This window comes from Anastrepha ludens, chromosome 2, assembly GCF_028408465.1.
Source record: "Anastrepha ludens isolate Willacy chromosome 2, idAnaLude1.1, whole genome shotgun sequence".
NCBI classification, from domain to species: Eukaryota; Metazoa; Arthropoda; class Insecta; order Diptera; family Tephritidae; genus Anastrepha; species Anastrepha ludens.
Window position 1 is genome coordinate 162,058,141 of NC_071498.1, and position 13,571 is coordinate 162,071,711.

At 39.9% G+C, this 13,571-nt stretch overlaps 1 protein-coding gene across 3 annotated transcripts in view; it reads right to left on the reverse strand.

Moving 5' to 3' along the window:
• LOC128855717 (band 4.1-like protein 4) overlaps positions 1-13,571 on the reverse strand; it is a 273,260-nt gene that overhangs the window by 150,375 nt on the left and 109,314 nt on the right. For all 3 annotated transcript variants that reach the window (XM_054090858.1, XM_054090860.1, XM_054090859.1), the window contains exon 5: positions 5,724-5,932. In XM_054090858.1, the coding sequence (XP_053946833.1) occupies positions 5,724-5,932 (209 nt within the window). The remainder of the gene's footprint in view (positions 1-5,723; positions 5,933-13,571) is intronic.

A 13,571-nucleotide genomic window follows, 5' to 3' on the forward strand; every position in this document is an offset into this window, starting at 1 on the left:
TTTATGACTTTAAGAAGGGAAGCAAATCACAAATTATTGGGTTGGTAATTTTATAATTTCAGTTTTCACAAATAAGAGGCAGACCCGCTGATGAGGTTTGCTTTCATACGCTGCTGATAATTTTATGTTTTTCATCTTACGATATTTGACAACTGTTACTTGTAGCTACTAACAGTCAAGAAAGTAAATACTTACTTCGACTGGGGTCATTGATGGTGCATTCGAAACTGGTCAGGGAATGCCTGGCTTCACTTTCGATTGCGTCCCAATTCTCTAGCATAAGGTTCATCTAAAAACTGTGAAGAGGATGACCTGGCCAGACAAGAAACATGTGAGCTGATTTCCCTGCGAAGGCAGAGAATTGGGACCCCCTTTGACCACCAGCGGTCTGCTTCTGGAAAGCTGGGCTTCACGCCAACTCAGCGAGCGCTAGGCAAGTAAACAAGCTTGTAAGTTCGCGTAATCCTTCTGGCCACGTGTGGGTCGTGGGCGCTCGAGCAAGTTTCTAAGGTTGACAAAATCTCAGCTGTTGAACGTTGTGGGTTTTCTCACAGGACACTATCCGCAAGATGTGCTTGCTGTGAGACTTGGAATTACCTCGAGTCCTTTTTGCGTCGGATGTATGTATGAAGGATGAAGTGGAATCACCTCAGCACCTTCTTCTTAGCTGCCCTGCTCTCGCGGGTTAAGAATTAGGCATCTTGGCTCAGACTTAATCCACACGTCCTTCTAACCACTCCACCCCCACCTATCTCCACCCTCTCCTTTCGTCTCATCGGCCTTCCTCCACCTTACTTCCTTCACGATGGTATTACAAAAGACAAATTCGTTTTCTTCGTCCAAGTGTGCCTACTCCTTGGGCATACATTCTAACCTAACCTAACCTCTAGGGTCCATTGTGTTACCAATGCTATGCATTTGGAGTTCAAGATATTATTTTATGTAATTTTTAATGCTGATTGGAGACTATGCAATCGAGAGTTTACAAGAATTTTCTTATATGGGTAACAAAATATCAATAAGGATATATCATTCACAATAAATGAAAGAGTTTTAACAACACAAAATTTTACTGCTTAAACCTAAATTATTATCTCGGGACCAAAAGTGAAGGATATATAGGGTGGGCCATGTAAAATTTGCTTTTTGAATCGGCTATAAAAAAAAAACTAATCAATATTTTTTCAAACTTTTTCTTTTATTTTGAAGATTGAACATTGTCATTTATGAATGAAAAATAATATCGTTCAAATGACTGCCACGACTGGCTTTACAGTAGGCCATTCGATCAACGCAATTTTTAAGCACATTTTCGATTGTTTGGGCTCCAATTTCATGAATGGCAACTTCGATTTCGTCTTTTAAAGCATCAATCGTCTCTGGATGGTTCGCATAGCATTTGCCCTTAACGGTTCCCCTCAAAAAATAGGCCAACGGACTTAAATCACTGCTCCGAGGCGGCCAATTGATATCGGAATTTCGGCTTATTATTCGGTTTTCAAAAACTGTAGCCAAAAGTTTGAGTGTAACTTTGGCAGTGTGACAAGTTTCACCGTCCTGTTGAAACCAAATGTCTTCCATGTCATCCTCTTAAATTTTTGGAAACAACTCGTTGAGCATGTCACGGTAACGCTCGCCATTTACTGTAACCGCGGCTCCTCGCTCATTTTCGAAAAAAAATGGCCCGATGATGCCGCCAGACCAAAAACCGCACCAAACAGTGACTCGTTTTGGATGCATTTGCTTTTTGGATTTTCTGATCCCCAAAGCCGACAATTTTGAAGCAGACTCACCACTTTGGAAATAGGTTTTCAATATCTCCCAATTTTGTTCAAGCGTACAGCGTCCCATTTTGTAAATGTCAAACCTTTAAGTAAATTATGAACACATTTGCCATGTCATTTGTGTTACCATTCTCAAAAAAATAGGTGGTTCAAAAAGCAAACGCTATATGGCCCACCCTGTATAAAACCTAAATTTGCCCCGTGGTTGCGAACTATGGACGCTAAAAACTATTAGCATTAATCAGCCTATTTTGTATTTGAGAGAAAAATATTGCAAAAATATATGGCCTGTAAGACTGCAAGATGTTATCTATCGAATTAAATGTACGAGATGTGTTCAAAAAGAAAGCACATCAACAACCGCTGAAAATATTGAGAAAGTGAAGAAAACTGTTATGGAGAATCGTCGAATCACAATTAGAGTAGTTGCTGAGGATGTCGGAAAATCGGTTGGCTTATGCCAAGTAATCTTTTCGAAAATTTTGTGCATGAAGGATATGACAGCGAAGTTCGTTCCGAAATTTCGGAAATTTGACTAAAAACAACGTCACATGAGCATCGCTCAGGAATTGTTCAATGACGTTAACGAAGGCCCAGATGTGCTTAAAGGGTCATAACTGGTAACGAATCATGGGTCTAAGGTTATGACATGGAAACCAGAGCCCAATCGTCTCAGTGGAAGAGTCCAGGGGAGCCAAGCTCCATCAAGTGTCAAAGTTTTGCTCACTGTTTTCTTTGGGTACCATGGCGTAGTGCATCAGGAGTTCTTACCACAAGGTCGTACGAATTTAATCTCCATTTGTGTAAAGCAATACGAAAAAACGCCCGGAATTGTGGAAAAAAATCCATAGATTTTTCATCATAATAATGCACCTGCTCCCTCATCCTTGCTTATGAGATATTATTTGGCCAAAAACATCACCGTTATCATGCCTCATCCACCGTTTTCACCAGATTTGGCCTCCTGTGACTTTTTCTTGTTCCCAAGATTCAGGAGATCCATGAAAGAACGGCGTTAACGACGATTAGGGGATAGAAACTGAATCGCTGATAGAGCTCAAGGACATACCAAAAAGTGATATTAGAACTGCTTCGAGGATTGGAAAGACGCTGGCCCTAGTTTATATAAAATATTAATTGATGATTAAATAAATAATTTGAGGAAAAGGAGAATTCACCTTATTTTTTGAACAGGCCTCGTAATCATGAGCTGGAACTATTGGGAAAAACATGAAACTGTGGTAAAATTTTTGAAATGTCAGAGGATAAGATGGCTCGGACACGTGTTTAGAATGGCCAAGGAGAGAACAACTCGAAAGGCAGTTGAATTACGCTTTGTTGGAGGCCGGAGAAGAGGACGCCCCAGAAAGGAATGGCTCGAAGACGTGGAAGTTGACGTTGAAAAGTTGAACGAGAGGCGGTGGAAGGAGGTAGCCTTAGATACATACAAAAAGCGCAAGGCTGTGAGTGAAGCAATGGTTCACCAAAGACTGTAATGCTAAGAAGAAGAAGACTTTTTCAGGCACGTTTTCGTGAGTTTCTTACAAAGAGCAGGGCAGTGGGAAAGTTGGTCTTCCAATGTACAATGAAAGCGTATACTGTACTAGGACTGGCAATCTCGATAGGGATCAAGTCCCAAAAATTTCGGGATCACGAATTTGAAATATCGAGTTGAAAAAGGTAAAGGCATAAGCGCAGGATAGCAACTCTTCACCCCGGAAAAAAAGTCAAAAGTGGGCGGGGTTCGCTTTTTTGAATTTATTTTAATGGTCTATGAAGTTTCTTCTGCAACTAGCGGGTGATTTTTTAGCTATTATCTTTTTCAAAAGTTGGTTTAAACAGCTAACGCACGTTTCGTGTTTTGTTTCACTATCAAACATCTTCAGTTTGGTCTATAATTTAACCATGAATGGTCTTACAAACGAACAATGCTGGCAAATAATTGAATGTTATTATAAAAATGCATGTTCTATTAAGAAAGTTTATCGCGCGCTTCTTCCATTTTATGGTCAGTTTAATCGACCCACTGAAGCGGCTATTCGAGCTATTGTGACTAAATTTAGAACCAAATTTACATTATTGGACATCAAACCACCAACACGCTTACGGAGAGTGCGAACTGAAGGAAATATCGGTCAGTGCTAATGATGACCATCAATTATCGATTCGTCGCCGTTCGCAGCAATTGGGCCACTGTTACTCAACAACGTGGAAAATTTTACGAACGTATTTAGGTGTGAAGCCTTTCAAAATACAGCTGGTGCGAGAATTGAAGCCGAACGATCTACCGCAACACAGAATTTTTGGTTAATGGGCTCTTGGAAAGTTGGCCAAAGATCCTCTTTTTTATCGAAAAATTGTGTTCAGCGAAGAAATTCATTTTTGGATCAATGGGTACCTACGTAAATAAGCAGAATCGTCGATTTTGGAGTGAAGATCAGCCAGAAGAATTGCAAGAGCTACTAATGTATCCAGGAAAGGTCACAGTTTGGTGCGGTTTATGGGCTGGAGGTATCATTGGACTGTACTTCTTCAAAGATGCTGCGAATCGTAACGTAACTGTGAATGGTGAGCGCTACGGTGAAATGATATCCAACTTTTTTTGCTCAAAATGCAAGAGCTTGACTTGCATGACACGTGGTTTCAGCAAGACGGTGCCTTATGCCACACAACACGCGTAACAATGGACTTGTTGAGAGGCGAGTTCGGTGAACATTTTATTTCACGTTCGGGACCTGTCAATTGGCCACCTAAATCGTGCGATATAACGCCTTTAGATTATTTTTTGAGGGGCTATGTTAAAGCTCAGGTCTATTCAGACAAGCCTGCTTCAATTAACGTATTGAGAGACAACATTAAAGCATTTATATGTGAGATACCGGCCGAAACATTGGAAAGAGTATGCCAAAATTGGACTAAGCGGGTGGACCATTTGAAGCGCAGTCGTGGTCAACATTTGCATGAAATAATCTTCAAACATTAAATTATATGGACTGTACTATCGATTTAAATAAAAATTTCATGCATTTTTCTGAATTTTACGTGTTTTTTTTTGAAAACCTTTCCTATAGCTCTTAAAAAATCAACCTTTAGTTCGTAGCTGCAAGGCTCGCGACGTCTGTCGATCTGAGCGATAAGATATGCATAGGATTAGTAAAAGAGTCACGTTTTCATTCAAAGACATTAGGGGCCATTAGTGATGAAGTCTTATCTTCCTTATAATGTAAACATACGAAGATGCCGCATTACTTTATCAAGAGGAAGTGAAATCCGTGCATTTCAACATTAGCAGTGATAGCAGTTTATAATAATTTTTTGATTTTTTTCATATGTTAAATAAAGCCTTAGTTTTTATTACGTTCAACGTATTTAGTTTCTTTACTGCGTACTCCAATACCTCTTGTCCTTAGCGACTCTCGCCCGTCGAGCGGCTCCGTCCCCGAAGGGTTAATATGGATGCTAAATGGGGCGAAAGGCGAAAACTTATGCTAGTGGATCCGGTTGGGATGACAATCGTTGAGTGTGGACTTAGCTTCTTGTGCTTCTTCGAGGAAATATTCGAGACATCTCCGAATCAAACAGTTACTCTTTCAGAGTGTAGACGCAGCAGATCGCTCTGAGCCGCATTTTGCCTTTTTTGGCTGCTGCATAGTTTTATCGAAAATCATTCAATTTACTATGCACTAAATCTAAGCCCAAATTTATCAAATACCCGTAAATGATTAATCATACCAAATACTTATTAGTAAATATCATTTTAAAAGTGGATGTTAAAAAAAAAAAAGAAAAAAGTGAGGTATAAAAAAGGTTCAGCGCGCTTTGATGTCCTTTCTATAAAAAATACATCTAAGAAAAACAAAATTCAACATCAAAGCAATGCTTTTTCACATCCGCTTATTAATCGATCTTCCTTTCGTTCCAATTAACATTTTCACTCACCAACACCGGATGCAAATCCACGCCGTACATGTCGTGCCATTTGACTTTGTCTAAATAATTCAGCTCTGCCGTCGCCGGTGACATGCCCTTTAATTGCTGATGAAGCTCGGCGACACGTGTTTCCAGTTCGCTGCTCTGATTTGGCAGCAAACGAAACTCGGACACATAGCCTTTAGAGTGACGTCGTTGGTCATAATCGCCCAGCTCAGCTGCAAATGAAAACGGAATTTTTAAGCGAAGAAGAATTAGTGAGGGAAATAGAAAATAAATATACATATGCAGATGGAGAATTTGTGATATACGAACAATATGACATACCTATGAACCGATTGAGATGGATGAGCTTTGTACATTTGATAATGTATGAGTAAGTAAATATAGGATATGTACACATAAATTATTTGAAGCGCGACATTTTGAGCAGTTTTGACTACTATTTTTTTGTTAATTTTCATGCATTTTTTTAGAAATAAATTTTTTTTAATAAAGTTGCAATTTCTGAAAATTCAATATATTTTCATCAAAATTTCAAGCATTTTAATCAGAACTAAAAAAAAAAAAAAATAGTAAGCAGTTCGGGATATACACATAAGAAGTTCGCTGGAGAACTCTAGTATATCAACTGCACAAGACGCTTACCTCAAAGGCAAATTTACGGCGACAGCCCTTCACGCGGTAATCCGAACGATAGAGTGCTCTCTAGTGAAGAAACATAGTCTACTCAGTTCAAGAAGCGATGAACTTTTGTTGTGGAAAACCGATGGAGCGGCAGACTTCTATGTGTCTGCAGTGACAGCCAAGTTGCGCTTATGGCCTTAGACAGCCCCCCAACCACATCAGGGGTAGTCGACTTCTGTAAGTCCAGGCTGAACTATTTCGGTAGGCATAATAGCCTGAAGCTATCTTCGGTCCCCGGACACATGGGTATCGTAGGTAACGAGACCTCTGACTCCTTAGCTAAGATGGGCTCTGAGGCTAACTTCTTTGACCCAGAGCCCGTTTTGCCACTCCCTTCTGCGGCCATCAAAGCCACGGTTAGCAAATGGGTAACTACAACCCACAAGCGAGCTTGGCAAGCTGAGAGAGGCTGCAAATGAACTAAACTGATGTTACCTGTTCTGTCATTAAGCAGAAGGGAGTGCAGACAGCTGGTTGGACTGATGCTGGTTGGTTTGAAGTCTTCGGCCCTGATATGTTAAGAAGTGACCATCTTGGCTCCTTGGCACCACAAGATCTACTCAGATTTCTTCGGAGATCGGGTAGATTTAAAGAAAATGAAAAGGGAATCCAAGTGTAGTACAATGGACTTAATTAATGTCTGAGTGTCACAGGGATACTCCACAGTGGGGCTTATTATCTCCACTTCTTTGGTTATATGTGATTAGCAACATTTTAATAAAACTTAATAGGTGGGGTAAAAATAGTGGCGTACGCTGAGGATGTGGTGCTAATTGCATCACGACTGTGTCCTAATACGATCAGTGGGATCATTAAAAAGGCATTAGGCGAGCTTAACCCTTGGGCCACAGGCCGCGGCCTAAGTTCAAACCCGCGTAAGAGAGAACTTATGCTATTTACCACCAGATATAAGGTACCAATATTTACTCTACCAAACATTAATGGACAAACTCTTTCACTTTCTCCCAGTGCAAAGCGCCTAGGAGTAATTTTGGATTACAAACTAAGCTGGAAATTAAACGTCAAAGAATGGGTAAGGAAATCACAAATTGCTTTATATGCTTGCAAACGTATGCTAGGTAGAAGATGGGATCTTCAACCTAAGTATACTTTATGGTTGTATAAGGTGGTTGTACGACCAATTTTATCATACGGATCGGTAAATTAGTGTAAAACACTTGGAAGAGATTACAATATCGAACTACTTAACAGAATATAAAGATCATGCTCTAACGGTGGGTGCAATCAGGTCATGTTCTAAGGAGGCTCTTAATACACCGGCATAGGTTATTCGGACGGATCTACATATCAAGAAGACGGTAACCATGAGTGAATTTAGGTTAAATGTAGCGGGTCGCTGGAAGGAAAAACAGTCTATTAATGCGACAAACTCCAATACACCGAGGACGTATCATCCGAACGGTGACATTCAATAGGAATTTCACCACTCTCTTTCCATCTCAGCAGGAATGGAGGACGGGTTTCTCACTTAACAACTGCAATACTACAGTCTACACAGATGGCTCTAAAATGGATTGCGGTATTGCAGCTGGTATATATTCTTATAGACTTAGAATTGAAAATTCGGTGTGTTTTCCTAATGCCTCCAGTGTCTTTCAGGCGGAAGTACTGGCAATTGGGGAAGGTTGTAGGCTACTAATTGGAGATTTCACATTTAAAGGCATTATTGGTATACGTTCAGATAGCCAAGCTGGAATCCGAACACGGGATTCGGCTACAACACCCTCTAAGCAGAAATAGTCTTACAACCTTGAGTGATAATCACAACGCAAGCAAGAGAGGAATCTGCCATGAATAACGTTGTTGCAGAATCGGTGTTCACACAACTGGGTGCCAGCAAGAATACATTTTTCTCAAAATATCTCCGAATCGCGAATTGTAGATGGAGAGACCAGACGATGTGCAGAATTAGCAGAACGTTATGACCCATCTACAACCTCACACAAACCTCATTATTGGTAAACATGTAACGAGGCGACGCTTGAAGACTCACCGCAGTCATAATTGGCTTCTAGTCCATAGGAGAGTAGGTAGCCAAAATGGTCTTTCTTCACAACGCACTCTGTCACAATTGGCAACCCTGGGTAAAGTATTGTTCGAGAGTCTGGAGCAATTTGCTGACTTACACGTCAACAACCTAATGAGGTTCTTAAGCCTTACAGACTGTAAATATTACAGTATTGCTTTAAAAACCCCTTAAACAAGTTGGTAACATGGATGTGACAACAAAATGGTGCGGAAGTGCTAGTTGCATTCTGGACGAATGACGACGTGAACCAACCAACCAACCCAAGCATTTTAAAGCCCATGATATTTTAGTGTAAGGCTCGCAACTCCTGGTAATTTTTGAAAGTTTTTTCCCTGACGGAGTTACGCATTTTCTACAAATAGAGAATGCCAGTTATTTTTTTCGGGTTTCTAGTTAGCTGATCGGTGTTGCATATAGTAAATATACATAAGTACATGCATCACTATAAAATTGCCAAAATATTTTCATTAAAAAAAATATGTATATAAATATGCGTACATACATACATTCATGTAAATAATACACTTATACTTATTCGTAAAAATTAAAACGGATTTTAAATACTTTTCGGCCGCCGTAGCCCAATGGGTTGGTGCGTGACTACCATTCGGAATTCACAGAGAGAACGTTGGTTGGAATCTCGGTGAAACACCAAAATTAAGAAAACAATTTTTCTAATTGCGGTCGCAATGGCAAACCTCCGAGTATATTTCTGCCATGAAAAAGCTCCTCATAAAAATATCTGCCGTTCGGAGTCGGCTTGAAACTGTAGGTTCCTCCATTTGTGGAACAACATCAATACGCACACCACAAATAGGAGCAGGAGCTCGGCCAAACACCCAAAAAGGGTGTACGCGCCAATTATATATATATATATTATATAATTTATTTTTTATAAATTTGACTGCATATATGTATCGTACTTATACACATAAAGGGTATTTCAAACGAATTGTTATTTTAAAATAAAAAATGTTAAAATTTAGTCTACTTCAGATTTCACTATTTTTCTTGAAAATATGGCTCTTATTATTATTGCCTTGTGACATGTAGGCGTCACTTTTGAAAGACCGTTTAAGTATGTAACCAACTAAATATAATACCATAAAACAGTACTCTTGACACATGAGAAAATTTATATGCGCTCATTACTCTTAATTATCCAAGTAGGGGCATGGATCTATTGCTCAGAGCTAGGCATCAGGCAGCCAGTTAAGCTCCCCGACCACTGCAGTAGCTTTTAAGCAGAAGTCTTTGCTGTAGGAAAGGCTACAGAATCATCATTCGCAAAGACATAAAGCAACTCCAAAACAAATATATACGTTGACAGCCAAGATGCGATAAAAGCATAAAGCTCATATGAAATTTCATCTAAAAACGTTCTCAAAAGCACAGAAGCCATAAAGAGACTGCAGACATACGGCTGCACATCTATTGGGTTCCCTGAAATAAGGGCATTCCTGGAAATGAAATTGTAGATGAGATTGCCACGAGCACAGTTTACATGCCATTTGAACAACAAGAAAAAAGAATATTAAAACCCATGAAGACGATCTACGGTTAGGATAGACATGAAATGGTGCAATCTAGCCTCTAGAAAAGAAAGTAAACCTCCCCTAGATATTGCTAGCGGTACAGGCAGACAAGATAGAAATTATAAACAACAATAGTTGCAGATATTTCAATGAACTGGCCCTGCGTTACCCAGAAGACTAATGAAATGCTTAGGAGCTCTACAATATGATGAGTTAGAAAGCCTCTCGTGGTTAGAGCTTCACAGTTTATTTAGATTCGCAAAAGACGCAGACTTATTACAAAAATCCAACTACAAGGAAACGTAAGGTTCAAGTTCCATCTGGTACCACTAAGGACCAATAGGTCTTTATCGGCTTGTTATATTGCTTGTATGATTGTATATTGCAGCTGTCTAGTTGACAAGTGTTGAATGTGATTCACGTACGACGTTATTTGCAAAAATTAAAAATCTTCCGAGAGCGTGACTAATTTTGCGCCACCCTGTACTATTGCTCAATGGCAGTAAATCTACATTTGTAGTTCTTCAGCGTCACGTCAGAATTAAAACTTCTAGTTATGACCCATCAATAAAAAACAATCTTGATCCTCAAAATTACATGACACAGACGTATGGGTATCTAATGAAGAAAACATGTTAAGAAAATTAAAAAAATATATTTTTTTGCCAAAAAATGTGGAAAATGCTTTAGCATCCCACAAGAATTTAGTGGGATTCCTTAATTGGTATGTGCGCAAATTTATTACCATTGAGTTATGGTATCGCGCATTTATCGATTTTCTCCTCTGTGAGGAAAAAGTAAAAATTTGTCGCACTGTGTAATTCAGCTCAAAATAAAATAATTGTTTACAACTATTCACAAATTCCCTCCTCTTCTCGCTCCAAAAATACTCATTCTATGTTAAATGAACCTGAAAATGATTCCAGCTCATACGCTTCACTGGCAAAAATGAGCTGAAAATGTTGATGCGCAACTATTGGAGCGTCCCTGGTGCTTACATTACCTCCGCGCGCCTCATTAAGCGATTTTAATAAATTACAACAAATTTGTTAAGTCAATTGCTACTTATTATTATTTGGCATGATGAGCATGAACGGAATTTAATGATAAATGAGGAATTTGGTAGAATCTTTTTGATATAAAATTTAATCTGAAATGTTGATGCTTAAGGGTGGAAAGTAGGGCTACCGGTAACCAAAGCGGTTAGTGCTTTGTTAAGTACCCCCGTGGTAACGAGCTCGACATCAGCTAAGGATACGCATTTGAAAAAATATTCTTTATAAGAAAAAATATTCTATAATAATTGACGTCCCTCAACACTAAACATGAAAAAATACATCACATACAAATCAACTGGCTTCCTAGGTGCTGCCCAACAGTTTCTAACCGCAAATTTTAAACGTGCCCACATATAGTAAATCTGTGAGGCACAGCCTTCCAGAACAACAAACAACGTTTGGCTCAGGTGCTCAAAAGAATGCCAACTCCGGGTTCGTGATTACTTCCTTGAGCTTTTCCAAAGTAGAGAAGCGATGGCTGCCCACTTCTTCTGACCCGGTCCATTTGATTTCGCTTAATCAAATTATTCGAGATGGGTTAATGCCTCACTTCATATTCAACTTGCAGAAGACGTGAGTTCGACACAGCCATTGTCTCTTAGCCTTTTTGTGTACCAAAAGCCAGTCTTTGTCATTATACGATAGCCAAAAGTTGTCAACCAAGGTGTTCGATTATTTGTCCGATGCTGAACATTTGGCGATTCGTTAGCAATTTGGATTCGAGAAAGTAGGTTGCTAGCCCGCTTAACCTAGTTTGGTGACAGGCATTGCCTATTTTGGTTCGCGAGTGGTTTTCATTTCCCAACCTACTCTGCACATCTGCCGAGTATTCCCCTATCCGCCACCTGTGGATGCGACCCCACACGCGCTATGATCCACAAGGAGTTGAAGAAAAACATGTGTATATATATACAACATCATTTTCGTCTGGTGGAACTCGCTGAAAAGGACGGCATTAGTTAAGAAGCTGGAGTAGGTCCAAAAGTCTGCCTTCATTGGAATTAGTGGGGCGCTTTGGACTACTCCCACTCTAGCGCTTAACGCTATGCTGAATTTGGTACCCGGAGACATCGCAAGGAAAACTTCAACTGTAGGCGTCGCAATGAGATTGAGGTATTCGGGCCATAAGCTAAACTTAAGCTACGGACACTCTACTTTTCTGAAAAACTTTTAGTTCATCCCCATGGAACTGTATCACTGTACACTCTCGCTTGATCTGAGCGATACTTTTTTCATTCATGCTTCCTAAAGAGAGGAGAGGACGGTGTGCAAAGTTTGGAGACAGGGCATGGCAAACATGTTTACCGATAGCTCGGAGTTGGGCTTCGGACTACTGTAGCGGAAGCAATGGGTTGATTGCTTACTTTTGTAATTACTGTAACAGACGTAAAGATATACTCTGACGGCTAAGCGTCAATTAGGGGGTTTGGGCTCGTTGCTTGTGTGTTCGAAAATAGTCGGGGAATGAATGACTTTTCTATCGACTGCATCTGAATCCTTAAGGCTCATATGTGATCTGCTGGGTTGATGAGCTGGCAAGCTAGGCGACCCTGGACACGGTTTCATCGCAAAACGAGAGGATTGGGTTCCCTTAAAAAGCTGCAGCCTGCTACTGGAAAGCTGAGCCTCGCGCCAACTTAGTTAGCGAATCAGTCTAACCATTCCGTAGCTCTCGAGTTTGGTAGGTATTCTTACCGGAGATTATTTGTTAGGTGTTCATGCGGTGAGATTTGGCATGGCTTCAAGTCCTTTCTACAGAAGTTGTCTGGAGGATGAAGCGGAATCATCTCAGTACCTTCTTCGCGGCTGCCCTGCTCTCATCATCATCATTTAGACATCTGGGCTTTGACTTTTTTGTTACACCTGCACTATTAATTCGTACACCTACGGCTTCTTCGTTCGCGTTGGAAAATTGTAAATACACTACGATTTTTTTTTTAATAAAATTATGGTTCCTTCTACAACAAAAACCACATAACACAAAATCTCAAACAATGTTCAAAACTTTAAAAACATTTGCTTAGGGAACGCGGGATCGGGAGAGATATTAAGATTTTCTCCGATAGTCAATCCGCGATTAAGGCTCTGACGACGCCAAGAGGGTGTGATACTTCAGAGAAGGAGACTGTAAAGCATTTTCTCTGTAAATGTTCGGGCTTGACAGCTAGACGACTAAGGTCACTGGGTGCTCCTTTCTTCAACAGCCTAGGACAGTGCGCTAACCTAAATTCAATCAATGCCTGCCACCTCAATTTCTTCAATTTCTAGAAATTTTCTGGTTATGCAGTTTTATGCCCCGTTGAGTTTTAGTTTGACAAAGTATAACTTACAAGTGACTACAAAATACCGTTGATTTTTTAAATTTTTTTTCGCGGATGGGACGTGCCTATTCATCCATAGCAGTACGCATTTTTTTATGTGGAAGAAAAAGCCTTGCTGATTGGTTGCTGCTAAGCGATATTTAATAATTATTATAATTTTATATCCAATTACAAAAATTTATATGCAGTTAAGGTATAAAAAAATC